The 21099-nt window shown below is 39.8% G+C and overlaps 1 protein-coding gene across 2 annotated transcripts in view; it reads left to right on the top strand.

Moving 5' to 3' along the window:
• Positions 1 to 21099, top strand: part of LOC137297606 (serine-rich adhesin for platelets-like) — a 169885-nt gene that overhangs the window by 19824 nt on the left and 128962 nt on the right. For both annotated transcript variants that reach the window (XM_067829462.1, XM_067829461.1), the window contains exon 2: positions 10204 to 10325. In XM_067829462.1, the coding sequence (XP_067685563.1) occupies positions 10258 to 10325 (68 nt within the window). In that variant the 5' untranslated portion in view covers positions 10204 to 10257. The remainder of the gene's footprint in view (positions 1 to 10203; positions 10326 to 21099) is intronic.

The following is a 21099-nucleotide window of genomic DNA, read 5'->3' as shown; positions in this document are numbered from 1 at the left end:
CAACTTTTAGAAACAACGGTAAATGATTATTACGAAGGATTAAAAAGTGATAAAAACTACGTTGAACCACAGGGTATATACCATAAGAATTTTTTTATTGATAAAAAGGGTGTTCTACGTCTTAAGTCTGCCCCAAAGGTTGACCTCTTTAACAAGATCAATAAAAAACCACTGGCCTTGTCAACTCTAGCCAGCCGCAATGGTGGTGTTGAATTTATCCATGAACATCTAAACATGCCTGATTACGGTGGTGCAATACCTAAGGCCGTTAAAGAAGATCTGCAAGCTACCAGATCCCACCTCACCACTATAGATGAAATGACGCCAGAGCGTGCTACAGAAGCCTCGGACAGCATAGAAAAACTGTTGAGCACCTACTGGGACAAACCGTTACCGGGATTTGACTTTCCGGTAAGGGAACTGCGCGGCTTAGACGAAGCCGTGAAACGCGTGCGTGGAGAACTCGTGAACAACATGGGGAAACTGAACGAAATCGACGAGCACATCGCTAGGGAAAAAACCAAACTCACCGAAACTGACGACGATGATATGAAGAGTCGTATCAATGAACGACTACGCGATTTAGAAGACGAGAGACGTACACGATTGGAAGCCGCTTCCTCGAATCGTGAACATCTTCGATCCCAGATCAGTCGCATTCGGGAAACAATCGATAGAATACTGAATGAAGATACAACTTTAGCCAACAGGATTCGGATATTGTTCCGGGAGCAAGGGATCACCATCGCCAGCATTCTGACTGCATTGGGTTTCATCATATCAACCTTGGTGGTGTCACTGACAGGGGGAACACCTGTGGGGCCTGCCGGCGGTGGGGGAACTCCAAGTGGCGGTGGGGGTGTTAAAGACTGGATTAAAAAACTCGGGGAAGGCCTAGCTAAACTGGCTGGTAAAGCCGCCGAAGCCCTTCCCGGCATCCTGGGTAGCATCGTCTCGTGGTTGTTGAGCGCTCTGTCTAAAACTGCCATGTGGCTCAGTCAAAACCTGTGGGCAGCCATCGTCGCCGTGGCGGGTCTGGTGTACGTAGCGGCTAAGAAATCTTTAACCAAATAAGTCCCAAAGTTACCCCACCAACCACTAAGGCTGTTTTATTATCAATATGCTGCTGATAGGAGACCTGCATATGAGGGGCCACCTCCTGTGGTGTTGGTTGAACTTTAGGCTCCGGAGGTGGCGCCACTATACCCTTTTCACGTGGTTGGGTGTGTGGGATATGTGGGGTGTTAATATCGGGGTTGATACCCAACTTTTGGTCCGCCGTGGCTATGACTATTTTGTTGTTATAACCCACCACTTTTTTTACTCTCAGTTGCATATCACTCGGAGACATATACAGCCCCACACCGAACACGTAGTTAACTTTCGATCTGGCGTATTCTAACACGTTTTGGTAGCGTTCGATGGCCCGCGGGAGATCAACTGGAGAATTAATAGCATCCTCAACGTTGGCAACGAATTGTTTCTGAGCGTCGTAAGCAGTTCCCTTACCGATGATGTTGGAACGCGTTTGCGACTGCGCACCCAACAGCGACCACACATACGTTCGAATCGAGTCGTTCAAGCGTATTGTACCAGCACGAGTGAATCCTTTCGACGTGTCCAGCATGAACATTTTCCACCCGTCTGCGGTTGACTGCTCCACTTTCTGGACTGTGAAAGCAACACCACCTTTAAAGTTCATACGATCATCCCTCCATTCATTACTCGACAAAGCAAAGTCCGGGCGTAGTTTACCTTGTTTCAGTATAAGATCACTGAGTTCTTTCACTGATCGCACGCCATCAGAAGGAATACCCAACCCGTGGTTCGGCCCCGGCAAACGCCAATCCGTCTTCGGGTTTATTTTGAATTCATTACAAATACGTTCATAGGCCCGTCTATCGTATGGGTTGTTTGTTGCGTCCCACGCTTTGTCCTGTGGGAGGGGGGCACTGATCTCTTTAAGGATACGTCTGACCTGGTAGTACACGTGGAATTTGAACACAGACTGACTCAGCGGTCCACGCCGAGTGTCGGTCAATGCCACACCACACCCCGTTGTAGCGCACCACACAGCAAAGTTGAATTGATTCTGCCAGAACTGCATAGGGTTGTTGAACCACGCGTGGACTGCCTCAATGTTAGTCACCATAAGCTTATACTTATCGAACACATCTAAAAGCTGGGCATTGAAATACAACTCAGGAGCAACCACGATCTTCATGGGGGAGAAATCTACATCCAGTTTAGGGTAAAACACACCAGGGGAATACATTTTAAAACTATTATATAATAAATATATATGTAATATGTACATAACACTTCCTGGAATAACGAGCGGTGAGGCCGTTCAGCTGACGCACGCGATCGATAACACGTCAGGTCAACTCGAAGTCGCACTCTGCGATATCACCTACCTACCGCAATGGACTAACATTAATATCAGCAACAATAAGCTGTTCGTCAGTGGAACTCGCAGTCAGATAACTGACGGTTACTACAGCGTGTGCTCGCTAAACGACGAGGTCTTCAAACCCCTGGGAGCCGAACTCAAGATGAACGACTCAAACGGCACAGTGGTGTTAATCAACAACGGAAGAACCTCCTTGAGGCTAGGCCGACCATTAGCGAGGATACTCGGTATGTCTCCTGACGAGATAAAACCAACAACAACCGTCACAGGCACGAAGTTACCCGACCTAGTACCGTACCGAGAGCTGTACATTCATCTCGATCAGGTGAGCACAACGTACAACATTCAAGGAGGCCACCCTTCCACTATATTGAGAGCAGTGCCGGTTAAAACTGAGAAATTCAACGACGGTAGAACCGAGTCATTTTCACCACGGCAGTATAAGAGATTAACCCAGGGTAACATACCTGAGCTGACAATATCAGTGTTAGATATAAATCATAATCCTGTAAATATAGGATACCTCAGCTTAACGCTTCACGTAACATGACCAGCGCACAAGGGCCCGGAGTGAAAAAATGCGTCAATATCGGGATCTCCGACCTCGGAGACACACGCGGTTTCGACGCTCCCGGAGTAGATGGTAAATCGTATGCCTTGCAACTAAAAAACAACATTTACAAACGCGTTGAAATCCCCTCCGGTGGAGCCCTAAGTGATATGATAGATACCACAGGAGCAACAGCCAACACTAAGTACGCCCTCGTCAACACCGGTGATGACAACTGGAGAATATACCCATCATTCGGAGGTAAACTGTTCGACTTAGATGATGTTGAGAGCACTACCGTCGTCAAAAACAAACCATATATGCTCGTCTTCACCGAAGATGACAAGTGGGTGTTGTTACCCGATAACAAATGGTTTCTCAATATTAGACTCGTCTCCCCTTACGTGTTCACGGATAACAAAGACAACCACCTAAATAAAGTCGTAAACAATGGAACCCTGCTCGTGGCTTACGTCCCAACTCAGAGGCGTAGCATAGTCGTCAGCCCAGTCAACACTATAGCAGCCCACATGCTATCGAGTAAACCGGCCATGCAAAACGTGAAATTGCAGTTGGTGTCTGAATTCGAAGGCGTGGTTAAGATACTAGAGAGTCTACCGGCAAACTCAACACTGATCATCAAAGTCTACCTAGGGGAACCATCGGGGAATGATGTCGAGATCGTGAAGGGGATCAAACTCGGGTGGGTGAAACGACACCAGTTTCAAGTTTGCAACGTTTACGTGCGGGTGGGTGTCGACTCCAAGACCAGTCTGCAGGGGGTCAACGTGATCGTAGAAAACAAGATATCACTAATCAATATCTTCCTGCCTGACAACATACACTTCATGGGTATAAAGTTAACCCCTGAATTATTATCAGAAAACCAGTTGGAAATTATATCATAATAGTATAATAATGACCAGTCATCATCCCAATACTACACTTAACGACCTGGGAGATACAGAGGGGTTCGATCAGCCTGGTGAGGAAGGTGAATTATACATCCTACAATTCGAAGACAACGTGTACAAACGGGTGTCGTTATTAGATTTTAAAGAGCCTAAATGGCTGCTCAACTTAACACCCACCTCACCTTATATCACATTAACTGAATTTGGGCGTATCTCTAAGATTAGGAATAACGGTATCTGGGTCGGGGATTTCATTCCGGAGAGGATATTAATAAGAAGTAGCATAAATGGGTTATCGGCTTTCTTCGAAAATAAATTAACATTTAGTAATCCTGAAATAATAATCCCCCCCTTCACACTCATCATAGAAGTCTTCTTTAAGTATTTAGACAATGGAGACCGCCCAATAAGACACCAAATTTTACCCGGGGTGGCAATAGGCTGGTTTAGCATACACAAAGGCAAATATTGTCGTATTGTTATACAACAGGATACCACGGGTCCTATAAACCGCTTAATAAGCCTCAGTGGGGTTCATTCTATACCAATAAATCCTATTAGCCTCTCACCTATTACCCTGACTAACAGTCTAGAACTTATAGACTTCAAATACATTGATAGAATATTAACTGAACCCCAATTAAAATATCTTTCAAAATATACATTATAGGATGGGTCTGTACCCAGTCGTAGAGGAAGTAGCTAAGACGTTAGAAACCGTAGATGGGTTCCGCTTGAGGCAGTTATGTGATGTAAAACGTCAACTAGAACAAGACCGTGACACGCGGAAAGCACTATGTAAAAAATATAATAGAGCTTTCAATATCGTGGATGGGGCTGACACTACCCTTATGGCAACCAGCATGGGACTAGGGGCGGCAGGCGTTGGGTTGTTAACCACCATCGTGGCTGCACCTATAGTGCTAGGTATTGAAATAACGGCTGGGGTGGCAGGGTTGGTAGGGTTGGCGCTTAAGTTAGTATCACGCAGACTTAATCGTAAGGCATTGAAACACGACGAGATCAGGGTTCTGGCCGAAGCAAAGCTGAACACAGTGAGTGAGCGAATTTCCACGGCACTCTCTGACAGTAAGATCTCAGAAGAGGAGTTTAGTTCAATCCTCTCTGAACTCAAAAAATATAACGGAATGAAACAAGATATTCGATCCAAGTCTCGTAAGTCTGCTATCAGCGAGGATGAGAAAAAAAAGTACATAGCACAGGGAATACAAAAAGCCCAGCAAGCCTTTATTATGAACACCAAAGAGATCGTAGGCGGTTCACGTTAAACTGTTTCATTGATATAAACATAACATAACCGTAAGCGAGCCACCGATCCTATATGGTCAGTCAAAACTTACAACATAGATAAAGTGGATATGTACTACTTGAGGGATGGGCCGGGTAGGGGGTTTGTAAGAGAAGAATTATTGATCGTACCGTACGGCACAGTGTTACCGCCTGCCAAGTCACGGTAAACGTGATGGCGTAGCTTTGTAGTAGGGGCAATAATAGCAAGATCTAAGGGTCCCACCAAAGCCTCATTTACTAAATGAGGCTTTTTAGAGGGGGTTTTGAAAAGTGTTTTCGGACTATCATTCCCTATACTACTATTCATGTCAGATCAACAGCAGGGATCGCCTTGTTGAAATCGTATTCCTTCTTATGGATTTGCTCTCATTTTTGCACTACAAATGGGTTTCATAAAGGCAGATCAAAAAAGTATGACAGTCGGAAACCTAAGATGATTGGATATAATATTATATGTAGGTGATGATTGACATTATTTGTCAGCAACTGTTTATTTACAATTACTTGAACATTGTTTTTCACTTCTCTAAGTTATATACCTGCTGAATAGTTGTGTTGTTTTACAGAAGCCAATCCATTGGTACTATGAAGTTCACACATTGCATACAATACCATCACAGATTGAATACCTCCCCAGCTACTTTAATAAATTGTATGCATATAGACTAATCATTCACAGCATGAGATTTGAGTACATATACATGAAAATATGATATCCATATATCCAGTACAAGATGTTGTAACTAGGGAGGTGGTTTAATCCACTGACAGAAATTGGACAACTACAATCACTAATTGGGACTATTTGGCCTGTGTGAAATTGAAATTGAGTTAATCAGTTGCTACTTGAGCAGATTAATCTAATGATTATGAATATCATGTGTGTGTCTTTGGAAACATTATTAAAATTTTGGACAAGATATGGTGTTAATGGTTACGAACACACTGGTTACACTGGGAGTCAGGAAATGTTTTGTATTCGTATGTAAGTCACATTGTTTTGGTACATTGAGAGAAGGAAATATGACTGGCATAAATACTTGTTAGTCAGTATTTTGGTCACACATAAGGATTACGATCTGTCAGCTTGAGGTTCAGTGCTTTAACTCGAGGCTTGAACTATCTTCACAAGTCCATGTAACAATTAATTACTTATCAGTTAAAGGTCACATGCAACCAAAAAATCAAACATAATTAAAACACAATTATCAGTTATTCATGACATATAATATACATTGTTGATTGTGAAAAAGGAAATAAGCAATATTATAAGCATACAATAAGAATCAAAAGTTTTGTATTTTGGTTTCCTTCCCTCGAAACGAATCACCTGGGAGATTTTATGGATATGAAACTTTTATTTTATATGAAACTTATTGTACATGATGACTGGATGACGGAAAACTCAAATGTCAGTTTCAAGTTCTGCTTTGTACTTGGATGAACAACAGTTTCCAGCCTTGCAGTTGCTCACCATCTCAGTATTTGTTGACTGGATTGAACGGAAATGTAGAGCATGTATTTATGAAACCCAACATATATACATTATTTATGGATAACAACTTCGTCTATTGTATATGATGCGAGGTTTCAGTATGGATTCTTATAACGTTATCACTTTTGCTTGACAACGGTATATTAATCCATACGGAAATATTGCATCATCTACAATAAAATAAATAGTTCCATATACAATAAAAGAAATTGTTATCCCAAAAAAATCTTCACTTATTTTTCCTCACCTTTCACTCTGAAATACCAATCAAACAGATCTTCTCTATACATACACAAGAGCTTTCTGCGTATCGGCAAATGAACATGTCTTCTTTACACTTGAGTGCACACCCACATGCTCTGACCGGGTTCGGTCTCCCATGTGCTTTGTTTTGCGAGAAGAAAACCTAAGTACAAAATATTGCACGTTTGGTTCATGATTGTATGCTTATAATTTTGTTTATTTGGGGTTTTTTTAACAATCAACAATGTATATAATATGTCATGAATAATTGATCATTGTGTTTTAATTGTGTTTGATTTTTTATTGCATGTGACCTTTAAGGTAGGATAGATGAAAGCTTTTAATGTTAATTTTATTAAGATTAGATCTGTTATTACTGGAGGAGTATTCACATGAAGTGGGTAATATTCAGTTTCCTTCCCAACTAACAAACTTGCTATAAGTATGTGTTTTTGTAACTTTATCCATATCTACATGTCTATGGTGAATACACAAGTTAATGTCACATAAATTCCGAATGCTCATGATGACAGATTTGCATGGTATGCAGGACATAAGTTTAAGGTCAACCGAGAGGTATTGTTTGAACAATCAGCTGATTATTGCAGTACAAACAGTCATAGTTATCACTGATATGTCATAGCATTATGGAACAACTATTTTAGGACATACATCATTGTTCAAGGGAAAAGATACCCTGCTCGTGCGCCATGAACTTTACCGGTGACAGTGAAGACTGTACTGATTAGCTGTCTCTTAGAGTAATATTATTAACACGTTCAGCTCGCATTATGCATACAACATCTGTTTTGTGTTGCACCTGCTGGATCAGGTCACCGTTTGGATTTCCGAGTGGAGGATAAATTCTTTTGTTCTAATTCATGCCAGCAAACATGGCAAAAACCGACTCCGTTTTTAGTACTGATAACTATGGTGGTAACTTGTGTGGTCATGTCCATGGAGTCGCAGTGCCCAACACTGAGCACAGTGTCTTGTCCATATCTGGTGCAACCTCCGCCATCATCAGTCACATTCTTGACCCTTGTCATTATTGACAGTATCAGATGTTGAATGTGAAAGCGGGTCCCATTCTTGATGAAGGGCTTGTGTCAATACAGATTTTGTACAGGAGGATCTCTCTGATGTATTCTGCAGTGCATAATTTTCCAAACACTCTCTAGACACTTAGCGTGCAAAGGTGGAGTTGCTACTGTGTCATGATATAAGCAATCACCAATTGCATGTATAGAAAGTGGCCAAGCAATGTTGTCCGGCTGGGATATGTTGAATGGATGGTCATCAAAATGTGGTACAACAACCCTGTCTGGGATTTTGTCTGATTTTTACAAGGTCAAGGTTAAGGTTACAGTCATGTGAGGGGCACCCCTACACTATCAATTAACACCCACTAAATAGTACTTGCTCTAAGTTTTTTCATTGTGCATATGCAGTGTTTCTGGTGCACTAAGCATGAGCTTAGCCATCAGACCAATGGATCCACCCCCCATAACCTCAAAGTCCAATGAAGTCAAGGTTCATACCAAACTAGTCACACTGCTGTGTGCTCTGGGGATAACTGTTGTCTTATAAGTTCTTTGGTCCAGTACTCGACCAGCTGAAGGTGATTTTGGACAAATGATGAGGAGGAAGCCACTGTTCTTAACAGGACAAAAACAGACAAAGGATCATAATTCTGAAAGTGCTGAATTCACCATAAGTGTTTTCATAAGTGGCTGATGATACTTAAAATATATTCATATACTTTATAACTGATAGCCTGATAGACAGATATGGATGACAGCCATCATCTCTTGCAAATGCCCTCAGTAACATGCCATCATTCTGCATACCAGTTACTTTGCCATGTTTGAGCAGTTGTCTGTTCAGGAGACCCCATATATTGATCTTCAAGAACTGTGATTTTGAATGACACAGATTTTCAAGTAATAATTAAGGAATTTATAAAGCACTATAATAGAGTCTGCTCTAAGCGTTAACATCAAAGAGTACAAAATTGACTCTCCGATTTGGGTTTAAAAATCTGACTTTTGAGTTTTGAGATGTTTAAAACTTAGCATGTTTTAAATAATATCAGTAAATATCCATCTGGTTTTTATCTTATCTGGTTAAATATCCCCCAGAAAAGACAGAAAGTTACATACTCCATGCTAAATCTCAAAGATATATTTGAAGTAGAAATGATCACATGTTTACTGAAGAATTAGGAAGAGATATCATTGAGACGAGAGAAAGAGTTTGAAGTATTAGGGCCACCAGCCCCAAATAGAGACTTTTTAGGTGCTGGAAATGCCCCGCTGTAGTGATGTGACAGAGTCAAACATTATTGTACCTGACCAGATTTCACCATTATAAAGTAGTAGGAAAAGATCAAGTTATCTATAGCTTCATGTTAACTGGTGACATCTTAGATGATGGACAACACATGTATTACTGACAATGCCTAAATTGATTTTGACACATTTTGACAATCTCCTCTTTCTCATCTAAAATATAATAAACATCACACTTTTGTTCTTCAGTCTTCATTTCTTTTAGAAACAGCTTATAGCATCCTCTATATCTCCTGGGTTTACGTTCCGAAAAGTCTCCACTATACTGTCTACGGCTCAGCCCGATAAATTTCATACCTCCCTTGGCTGCCTTTTTATCCAATTAGGTGTATAAGCTGGGAAGTTGAGCGAACCAATCACAACTCACTTTCGCTTTTTAAATTATCTAATCGATTAAACATGGCAAACAAACCATGCAGACGTTCTCTGAAGGAGGTAGATGGAGTTCTTGCATATGTTTTTAAAAAGTTTCGGACCTATAAATTTGTCTGTATGATTTCCCCAAACTGTGAGAGCAAACCTTCGCAGTTGCGACTGCTACCTTTGTTGATATTGGCAAACTCTGTTATAACGGCAGCCTAGCTGATTGGCTACTGTAAGAATGCGGAGCCAGCAAAGGGAAGTAATAAAATTATCGGGCCGAGCTGTAGATGCGTCCCGGGTATAGTGGAGACTTATCGAAACGTATACCCTGGAGATATCGAGGATGATCTTATAGTTGCTCATGATTTTCTCTGATCTTATCTATGCTGTAGTCTTACCTTTTCTCAAGTTTTTTTCCAGCTGGCACTCACTCCCTCATAATGTGGTCCACTGTACCAGTTAGAAAATGTCTGCCCTTGCAATGTATTAACGTGATGGTAATGTGTGTACCTGGCAACAGTCGTTTCAGAATGGTTTAATGTGATCTGTTGCCATGTTTGCAGAGTATGTGAGAGATATGTCAGAAGAAAGGAGCCCTGCTGCTACATAACATAGACATGTCTGGGCCAGACAATGGCCACCACAGTGTCAAGTCCACCCCCAGTTCACATGCAGACAGTGGCAGGTATTGTACCTATATCTACATCTAACCTGTTAAGGTCCCAGGGTAGAATGGACCTTCAGCAACCCATGCTTGCCATAAAAGGCGACTATGCTTGTTGTAAGTTCCCAATTGCACAAATGAATTCTCATGTTGTTGGTCACTGGATTGTCTGGTCCAGACTCAATTATTTACAGACCGCTGCCATATAGCTGGAATATTGCTGAGTGCAAACTAAACTCACTATATCTATGTCAGTGTGTGAGAAAACAAGCTTGATGTACTTGCAACACATTTGATAGAAATGTAGGGCACACATCTTACATTGATGGGTCACACTTGGTGTAGGGTGCACCCTTTTCATATACCAGTAACATTGGGTGTACGGTGGACACTTTTCCTTGACAGGTCACATTTGGTGTAGGGCACACCCCCTTCAATGATGGGTTACATTGAGGGGAGGGAGAATGAAGGTCTGTTTGAAGAGACAGTAAAAGGTCCTGGTTTACGTTGTGGAGAAGATATTCATGCAACAGTTGAAGGCCTATCTCCATAAACTTGAACAACTGGTCTGACATATTGTGCCAGTACCATGGCGGTCAAATTTCACATTCTTTCTGACTGGGTCTGCTACTACCTGACTGGAATCTCTGAAGTGTTTTTACAAAGTGCATTAAGTGATGTTTACCTACAGCTTTTTATCCCTGCAGTGCATTATAAGTTGTTCACTTGCCCCCCATGGGCTCATGTACCCTGGAGGAACATAAACAAACCTCTAGGGTACATGAGCCCATGCCCCCCCGAGGGACTAGTGGACAACATATTTTTCTTACCGAACACTTGAATTTTAATTTCGCACTGTTTGAAGCACTGCTGTTGAATGTGAGGCGAATTGCCATTTTGCAGATGACACAGGGTAAACAGATTTAGAGTTATCTCCCTTTAGTTGAATTTCAAACCCCAAAACTTCGGTGATTCCCATGCTAGATGCGTGACTCAATGTTATTCGAGGCAAAAAAGCACTACCATGAAGCACCAGAAGAGTTCGGAATTCCCAGTGGTGTACAATGAAAAAAATTACATCGTCTGTAAGCGGCGTACATTGAAAATAATACAATAGCGTTAAGCCAATCAGAAAGCGACATTCATGTTTGAGATAAGAGCTCCGTCTGTGTGTCTGTGCATCCATGCACATTTGTCTTATCCAGACCAGAACTTCTAAACTGTTCCCTATTTCTTCACCAAACTTGACACATAGATAGATCTGGTGGTGTGCTGCTGCCTTTTGGTGGTTTAAGATTTCTGAATAAAATATTCTGTATGTTACCATGGCAACAAGTTTGACTTTGACTGAATGTGCTTTTTTCTTGACCAGAACTTCAAAACCACTCAATATTTCTTCACCAACCCTGGTCCATTGATTGGTTTGGTGGTGTACTGGTGCCTTTTGGTAGTTTTGGATTTCTGATTGAAATATATTTCTGCGTGTCCATGGCAACAAGTTTGACTTTCACAGAATTTGGTGGAAGTGTTCTTTTGTGGAAGCCATAAAAGGCAACTATGCTTGTCGTAAGAGGCGACTAATGGGATCGGGTGGTCAGGCTCGCTGACTTCCCAGTTGTGCAGATCGATGCTGATGTCGTTGGTCACTGGATTGTCTGGTCCAGACTCGATTATTCACAGACCGCTGCCATCTAGCTGGAATATTACTGAGTGTGGCGTAAAACTAAACTCACTCACTCACTCACTCACTCTTTTGTGGAACAGAACTGTAAAACCTATTTCTGCACGAAACATGGCACTAAGGTAGGTCTGGTGGTGGACTGAATTTGATGGTAGTGCTCTTTTCAATACTCTCCTTCTGCTTTCCCATACACACACCAAAACAATTGACATCACCATAACTGGTAGACATTTTCATGAAGAGTATTTTCTTATTGCAGGGGATAGTGATGACTTTGTCTTCTTGTTTTCTTTTTAGACAATCTTTGTGCGTATTAATCAACAGATATTTTTTCAAGCAATTGGGCATTTACTCCCAAGTCTGTTTATGTATGAGTCAGTCTAAGTAAACTTAGTCTCAGTGTATTTCATTACGCTCCATCACTGAGTCTAACAAAACCTAGTAAAAGGTCGCGTCAGGTAACCTTTGAGCGACAAATGGCCGTCCATTCAAACGCAAGATGGTAAAATAGATTTAACCAATTAGACAACGGCTACTATTTAGGGATTGGAGGGACTTTCAAAATATTCAGGTCACTGACACAGGGCTCTCCACAAACAAAAATCCAGATATAACACAGTTATTTGCAGTACCTGCAGTATATATGTGTTGGGTTGTCTGTTGACATGGTTAGCATTAGCTAATATTTCCGCAAGATAACATCCTTGAATTTGGTAAGCTGTTTTCTGATTGGTCAGTCTCAAAGGTTACCTGATGCAACCTCCCATAAGGTTTTGTTAGACTCAGTAGTGGAGTGTAATGAAAAGTACTGAGGACAAGGTTACTTAGACTGTGTATGAGTTGATACAAGTTAAGTTTGATGCTAAGACTATTAGAGTGTAGCTCACATAATAGCACCTGGACTGTAATACAAACACAATAGATGGGCTTGGATACTGATTGGCTTTGAGTGGACTAGACTTATTGAAGGGGACAAGGAGTTGACTACAGGCAGTGGCCACGAGAGGATGTGTCATGTGAGTGAGTAAATATATAGCTGAATTTACATGGAAAATGGCTGTGAATTTTAAATCACCACCAACATTGAAAGAAGATAGTGTTTATGAAGTTTGGAAAAATGAGTTGAATGTTTGGAGTTTGCTGACAGATGTAGTTGAAGAAAAGCAAGCATTGGCAGTTACTCTCACACTTACTGGTCAAGCTAAGGCTAAAGCTTTGGAAATTGATGTGACAGATTTAAACAGAAAAGGAGGATTGAAAACCTTACTGAAAGCACTTGACTCCTTGTACCAACAAGACGAGATAGACTTGGCCTTTTCTACATACCCACAGTTTGATAGCTATCGTCGAGCATGTGGGACAAGTATGAATGAATATATCATTGAATTTGAGAGAAGAAATGGCATAAGCAAAAGATACCAGCTGGAATTTGCTGACCCCATTTTTGCTTTCAAACTTCTGGATTGTGCAAATCTTTCAGTTAGAGAAAGGCAATTGGTCCTAACTGCTGCTTGTGATAGAAAATATCAGACAGTAAAAGCAGCACTAAAAAGAATATTCAGTGAAAGCATCACAAGGCCAAAGTGTTAAACAGAGCGAGTAAAGCTACATGAAAGAACAAGTCTTGGTATAATATGGAGCTTCAGGGGGAAGACATGCAAGGTGTAAGACAAGGTGAGTAATGAGCATCTTGTATAGTTGCACTAGGTTAAAGAATTGAGTACTTTTACTCAGGGTATCTTATCCTTATTGGGTAATTGTCACTTTTAAGGATATAAAAAATGCTTCTCAACAGACCTAAGTGTTTTTTTATCACCCCAGCATGTATTGCGGGGGGAATATAGTCGACGCCTCGTCTGTCCGTCTCATTTTGTTTCCGGAGCATTACTCAGAAACCGTTCAATATCTTTAGACCAAACGTGATAGATATAATAATCTCAACCTATAGTTGTGCCTTTTGCTATTTACAGAGTTTTGGCATTTTTAGTTTTTTTGTTTTTCCATGGAACATTTTGGTGTTAGTCTAATGGTGGGGTGGGCTTCGTTTCCAGAGCAGAACTCAAAAAACGTTCAATATTTTTCTTGCAAAACTTGGTAGATATTTGTGGCAGACCCCACAGTGGTGCCTTTTGCTATAAATTATAGGTTTTTGTGATTTATCATTTTCCAAGTTTCCATGGAAATGTTTCGGTCTTAGTCTTAAAATTTAGGTATGGGCTTTGTTTGCGGAGCAGAACTCAAAAACCGTTCAATATTTTTCCGCAAAACTTGGTAGATATGTGTGGCAGACCCCAAAGTGGTGCCGTTTGCTATTTACATGTTTTTCTGATTTATTATTTTCTCCGTTTCTATGAAAAAGTTTCGGACTTAGTCTCAAAATGGAGGGATGGGCTTCGTTTCCGGAGCAGAACTCAAAAGCCGTTCTTTATTTTTCTGCAAAACTTGGGAGATATACCAGTCAGAAGTTACAATGGTGTCTTTTGCTAGTTGCAGGTTTTTGTGATTTCTTAGTTTTTCAGTTTCCATGGAAACGATTCAGACTTTGTCTGAGAGAGGTGTGTTTCATTTCAAAAACTTCTTAATATCTAAGAGTAAAACTTGGTAGATATGTGTGGCAGACCCCAAAGTGGTGCCTTTTGGTATTTACAGGTTTTTGTGATATATTATTTTCTCGGTTCCATGAACACATTACAGACTTTGTTTCCGGAGCACAACTCGAAAACCATTTCATATCTTTCAAAAGATCTTTGCAGATATATGAGACAGATCTTGAAATGGTGACGTTTTCTGATTACAGATATATGGCATTTATATATTTCATAAATTCCATGGAAACAATTCAGACTTGGTCTAAAATCACAATAAGTAACTGTCAGATGATGTCCTTTCAAATATGTGGGGGCCAGGGGAATATGTCATCTTCTGATGACTCGTTATTTTTCCCGGTTTCCATTGAAACAATTTTGTCATAGTCTCAAAATGGAGGGCTTGACATCGTTTACGGAGCACAAATCAAAAACTATTAATATCTTACAGCAAAACTTGGCAGATATTTTAGGCAGATCACAAAGTGGTGCCTTTTGCTATTTAAAATGTTTTGGCATTTTTATTTTTCCCGGTTTCCATTGAAACAATTCTGACTTAGTCTCAAAATGGAGGGATAGGCTTCGTTTCCAGAGCACAACTCGAAAATCATTTGATACCTTTCAACAGATCTTGGCAGATATATGAGACAGATCTTGAAGTGGTGCCTTTTGCTGTTTACAGATATATGGCATTTATATTTTTCATGACTTCTATGGAAACGATTCAAACTATCTAAGAAAACATCAAGTAACTGTCAGATGAATTGTCCTTTCAAATATGTGGGGGATGTGGGGGGGATATGTCATCTTCTGATGACTCTTGTTTATTTTGGGATTTTGTACTCTCCATTCATCTATTAAGTTCAAGTTTTCAATTTGGTCCAAGACAATCTTACGAGCCTGTGGGTTATTAATGTGTTTATAGTTTTCAAGGTCTGTTGAGGGGTCCTGGACAAGATCCAGGTTCAATATGTTTAGACCAAAATTGATAGATATAATAATCTGAACCTGTGCTTGTGCCTTTTGCTATTTACACATTTTTGGCCTTTTTATTTTTTTGTTTTTTTTTTTAATGGAATGTTTTGGTCTTATTCTACTGGCAGGGTGGGCTTCATTTCCAGAACTGCTCAAGATCTGTTCAATATTGTTCTGAAAAACTTGGTAGATATATCAGTCAGAACCTAAACACTTCTAAAAATATCAAGTTACTGTCAAATCATTTGTCCTTTCAAATATGTGGGGGCCGGGGGGATATGTCATCATCTGATGACTTTTGTTAAATTATCTTAGTGATTATACATGGCAACACAAATCATGCAGAGGAGCTATAAAAGAGATAGAAGGAGTTCTTGCATTAATTTTTGGACCTGACAATTAGTCTGTATTTCTCCCAAATCTGAGATATACTCTGAACAAACCTTCATAGCTGCGGCTGCTATCTTTGTTCACATGGGCAAGCTCAGTTGTAATGGTGACTTAGCTGATTGACTACTGTAAAAATGTGGAGCCAGCAAAGAGAGGTAAAAAAGTTATGGGCGTACATGCATCCAGCGTATAGTGGAGATTTATCGGAACATATACCCTGAAGATATCGAGAATGATTGACAGTATTGAACTGATAATCCTTGCTGGAATAACAAGCATGCAAAAATATCCAACTGTTACGACTGTCAACAGCTGTGACATCCAAGAAGGGTTGTACATCTGGTCTGGTCCAGTACCGTGATGTTTGGTGGCCATGCAGTTTGGACACCAGGATTGGTTCTTGATTTTAATTTTAATCATTTTGTCAAACCACTCATTTTCAACTTTATTAATCATAACTACCCACCAACATTTCACCTCATTTAGGAGTTTATCACATGTCGTTGCTTAATAAAGGATATTTACATCATTGATTGATATGGACTGTAGTAATACTTTGGTCAAGTAAGCTTTGGTCAAAGTGTCATTCTTTATTTTTGGAAAACAAAGTGTATAAAAGTGTCCTTGTTTATTGAATACAGCCATGTTTCTGGTAGAGCTGATATATCACCAACACCTGCACTTGAGTTCCCTTGCGGTTAGAACATTTGTCTGCTTGTCATGCAGACCCATGTTTGATTGCCCACACGGGTACAATGAGTGTGAAGTCATTTCTGACCTCTGCTGCAGTGATGTTGCTGTAATATTGCTAAATGTGGCATAGAACTCACTCCCTCACTCTGAGCTTCTTCCTCCTGCAGCTTGATGCAGCGGGCCAACACAAGGAGATTTTATGATGCTTCATGTGATGTATTAGTGTTTCTTCAATCAGGCATGATTGGTTATAGCCATGAAGTATAAGTTCCTGAAACAAGACTTTTCATGGGAACATTGATTCATTTTATGTCCATGATAAGTCTTCTTCTGTGTGTTCAGTTTGGAGAAGAGTCTGTAGATTAGAGCATCAACCTATCAGTGACACTTCCCTGTCCTATCAGTACATGTGTACCTCATGTAGGATAATAACTGTAGCACCTACAGTAGCAGAACAACAACAATATGACAAACTGGACAACTGGACAATGGAGTTTTGCCCAGAACAAGAGCAGTCATCAGTTTAAAAGGAGTTCCTATTTCTTCATCATGATCAGCTTAGGAGATAAACATCATGTGTTGGCCAATTTCCGGGTGTTATTTAGTATTTGAAGCACGGGAATGCATTTGGGACTGACGGCGTGCTTCAAATACTCAATAACACTCGGAAATTGGCCAACACATGATGTTTATCGACATTGTAAACACAAAAGTAAACCAAAGGGGTTTTAGTGTCTGCACTCGTTTGCATCGTATATGGACACAGCAGTGAAGTGTCATCAGCTGGCCGTTTTAGCTGGTTCTCATGGTAGCATCTGGAGTTGCTCATTTGTGACGTCATTCTAACTTTACGTCACAATATGATTTGAATGACGTCACCACTGTTGATGACACAACAAAACACTTGTTTACGTGTCAATACGCGGTGAATAGTCTTTCAGTTTCCGGGAATCTAATACCATTTAATCATGTTTTTCAACCAATCAGATTACAGAACACAGTAACTTTTGGTTTACAATTGTGGATATGTTGAAAAAAGATGAAACAGTTTCAAATATCGTATTATTGGTAAAACCATCTCCAGCACTAGTGATTTCCACACTAATTGTGTGGCAGTACACTGGTAACCCAACCATCTCCTGGAGAACACTCCTAACGTTATCAGTGGATGTGAGACTATGATAACACAGTCATTACATGACTTACACGAACTGTATCATGTAGTCCAGACTGGCTGCACAGACACACTGCACCTAATGGTAGCATGTTGCAAATTCATCTGCACCTGTAGAAAATATGCAAAACAAATGTAATTCCATTTTGATGATGGGTGAGCCTAAACTGTTTCAGCTTTCCATGAAAAAGAGGGTGTCTTGTTTAAGTCAGGAGGAAAAGTACATCAAACATGAAAAAACCCTTTCACACGTACTGTCCTGACCCTGAACCTCCTGTTGCAGCTTAGCATGGGATCCATACATCAAAACCAACAGCCAGTTATCTCACCATCTGTCTGAGTTATGGCTAATACCAGGTCTTCCTTTAGTAAAACAGATGATGCAAATTGTCTTGCAGTAATTGGTAATTGGATACAAATGCTGCACCAGCTCATTCATGGGAACATGCAGGGACAACACTACAGCATCGTGCATTCAAAGCATAAACTTTGTCTGCTTGACCTTTTTATAATGTTCAATTTCTTGTAGTGTAACTACTTATTCCTGTAAACAAGACATTCCCAAGCTGAATATATACATGGAGGATACAAAATGACCTTCCATGTAATACCAGTGTTATCATTCCCCCCAGCATGTAATGCACGGGATATAATCAATGCCTCATCCCTCCATTTGCCCGCCCATCTGTCCATTTGTCTGTAATGATTTTGTTTCCGGAGCATAACTCAAAAACTGTTTAATAGTTTTAGACCAAAATTATTAGATATAATAAACTGAACCTATCGTTGTGCCTTTTGCTGTTCATGGATTTTTGGCATTTTTATGTTCTTGGTTTCCATTGAATTTTTCGGACTTGGTCTCAGAAGGGAGAGGTGTGTTTCATTTCCGGAGCACAGCTCAAAAACTTGTCAGATATGTGAGGCAAACTTGTGGCAGATCTCAAATTGGTGCCTTTTGCTATTTGCAGATTTTTTATTTTTCTTGGTTTCCATGGAAACGATTCGGACTTAGTCTCAATAGGGAGATCTGGGCTTTGTTTCAGGAGCTTAACTCGAAAACTTCTTAATATCTTTCAGCAGAACTTGGCAGGTATATGAGGCAAACCCTGAAGTAGTGCCTTTTACTATTTACATACTTTGGTGATTCATCATTTCCTGGGTTTCCATTGAAACAGTTCATACTTAGTATCAAAAGATAGGGATGGGCTTTGTTTCCAGAGATCAACTCGAAAACTTCTTAATATCTTTCAGCAGAACTTGGCAGGTATATGAGGCAAACCCTGAAGTAGTGCCTTTTACTATTTACATACTTTGGTGATTCATCATTTCCTGGGTTTCCATTGAAACAGTTCATACTTAGTATCAAAAGATAGGGATGGGCTTTGTTTCCAGAGATCAACTCGAAAACTTCTTACAGATCACATATACTCTAGTAGGGTACAAATACAAATTCACTTGCTGACATCGCTATAAATGAAACCCTGCCATTAAAACTACTCATTTCGACCTTTAATTAACTTAAATCGACCTTTTTGTCGACAGTGAACAATTCTCAGCCACAAACGAAATTTCAACCAATCAGAGCGACGCATCTCTGTGACGTAATAGTGGGTATAGAAATGAGGGTCTGTGCAGTATTCATCTACATTTCAGGGGATAAACTATTTTATTTACAGGTTTGTACAAACCTGAAATCACAAAAGCTGTTGAGAAAAATGAAAGCTATATGTTCTCACAATCTACTATCATTTAGTTTTGTCATTTAGTTACAACGTTTGTTTTCATAGACGATTCTGTCAAAATCACTTGGTGTCGCTAGGTTGTAATCTGTGTTGGGTGGTATAAACCTACACATTATTTGTCATCATTCACTTGATGCTCAGTTAATGAATTTATAACAGGTATAATTAGTGGTAACGCCACTTAGATTACCCGACAAAGGCCCCCATTTGGCATTTCTTTTGTCTGGATCGATCAAAGGATTAACCGATAACACCTGATTGATTAGTTAGTTTCATGCGGATTTAAATGGGGGATTTGTCAAAAGGTAATGTTTATGTATGTACATTTACTAATCTGTATTGAATACACTCTGTCGAGTCTGTGTCTATGTAAAAACAACACCCTTCTTTCAAAGGATTAACCGCCAATACATTGATTGATGGCTCATTATTAGCTAACAAAATAGCTTTTTAAAAAGAATGACGCTCATTATCATGATTATGCAATTAGTTGCCAGGTGTGCTATTTTGGGTAACCAATGAAACTATACAGCAATGTGAAAAACCTGAAACGATGCATCACGTTTTCGTATATTAGACTGTTAAAAGACACATCACTTGGGAAATCTGCAGATGAATTATATATCACTTGTTTTTGTGGATATTGATGGATACATTCCTCGAAGAAGGTAATAGCCTGACATTGCTCCTATAACTTTAACTTTAATACATGTATTTGCATTTTTGTTTGTATCAAGTTGTCATAGCTTTCAACAGAATCATTGTTTTCGTCGTGAAGTGTAACGATGCAGACGACATACACTAGGGTGTGCGTGCGAATTATGATTCATATAAGCAAACTATGAAATGTCTACATGTTACATTCCAGTTATACATTCGCAGATCGCTTCTTTTTATTAAGTTTCAAAATGCATACAAGTATGATTATAAAGTAATTAGGATTATGAGACCAAGTATAAAGACGTATATTGACAAGTGTATACATACTGGTGGGTGAACGTTACAAACCAAGTAAATTTAGCAAGTAAAGAAATTTATCACGCAGTATATTCACTTCGATCCCGACCTTGCTTAGGTTATGTTACAGGTTGTGTCATGCAAACTCCTTTTGGTAATGATTCAAATACATATTTATGTAGTTTTGATTTTCTAACTGGATGAAAACAAACCATAATCTCATTAATTCAAATGGATTTGACTTCACGATTTTCAAAAATGGCGGTGCCCTGTCTTGGGATGAATGCTATTTAAGTTTGTTTTCACCGACTTACAAAAGTAAAATTACTTTCTACTGTTAGTAAAATATGTATTTTATTGATGGACAGTAGGATTTTGCATGACATTGCTTATAACATAACAATTTCACTCTTGGAAGTGAGGTGGAGGTCAATATAATATAACTTGCAATATAAATGTCTCTTCGACCCCTACCTTGCTTCCTTGGAAGAAGTCCTTATGTTAAAAGTTGTGTCATGTAAAATCCTTTTGGACATGATTCAAATGCATATTTAACTACCAGTAAAAAGTAGTTTTGATTTTCTAACTTGATGAGAAC

This window comes from Haliotis asinina, chromosome 10, assembly GCF_037392515.1.
Source record: "Haliotis asinina isolate JCU_RB_2024 chromosome 10, JCU_Hal_asi_v2, whole genome shotgun sequence".
Taxonomy (NCBI): domain Eukaryota; kingdom Metazoa; phylum Mollusca; class Gastropoda; order Lepetellida; family Haliotidae; genus Haliotis; species Haliotis asinina.
The sequence above is the reverse complement of the archived record's forward strand: the minus strand, read 5'-3'. Positions and strand labels throughout refer to the sequence as shown.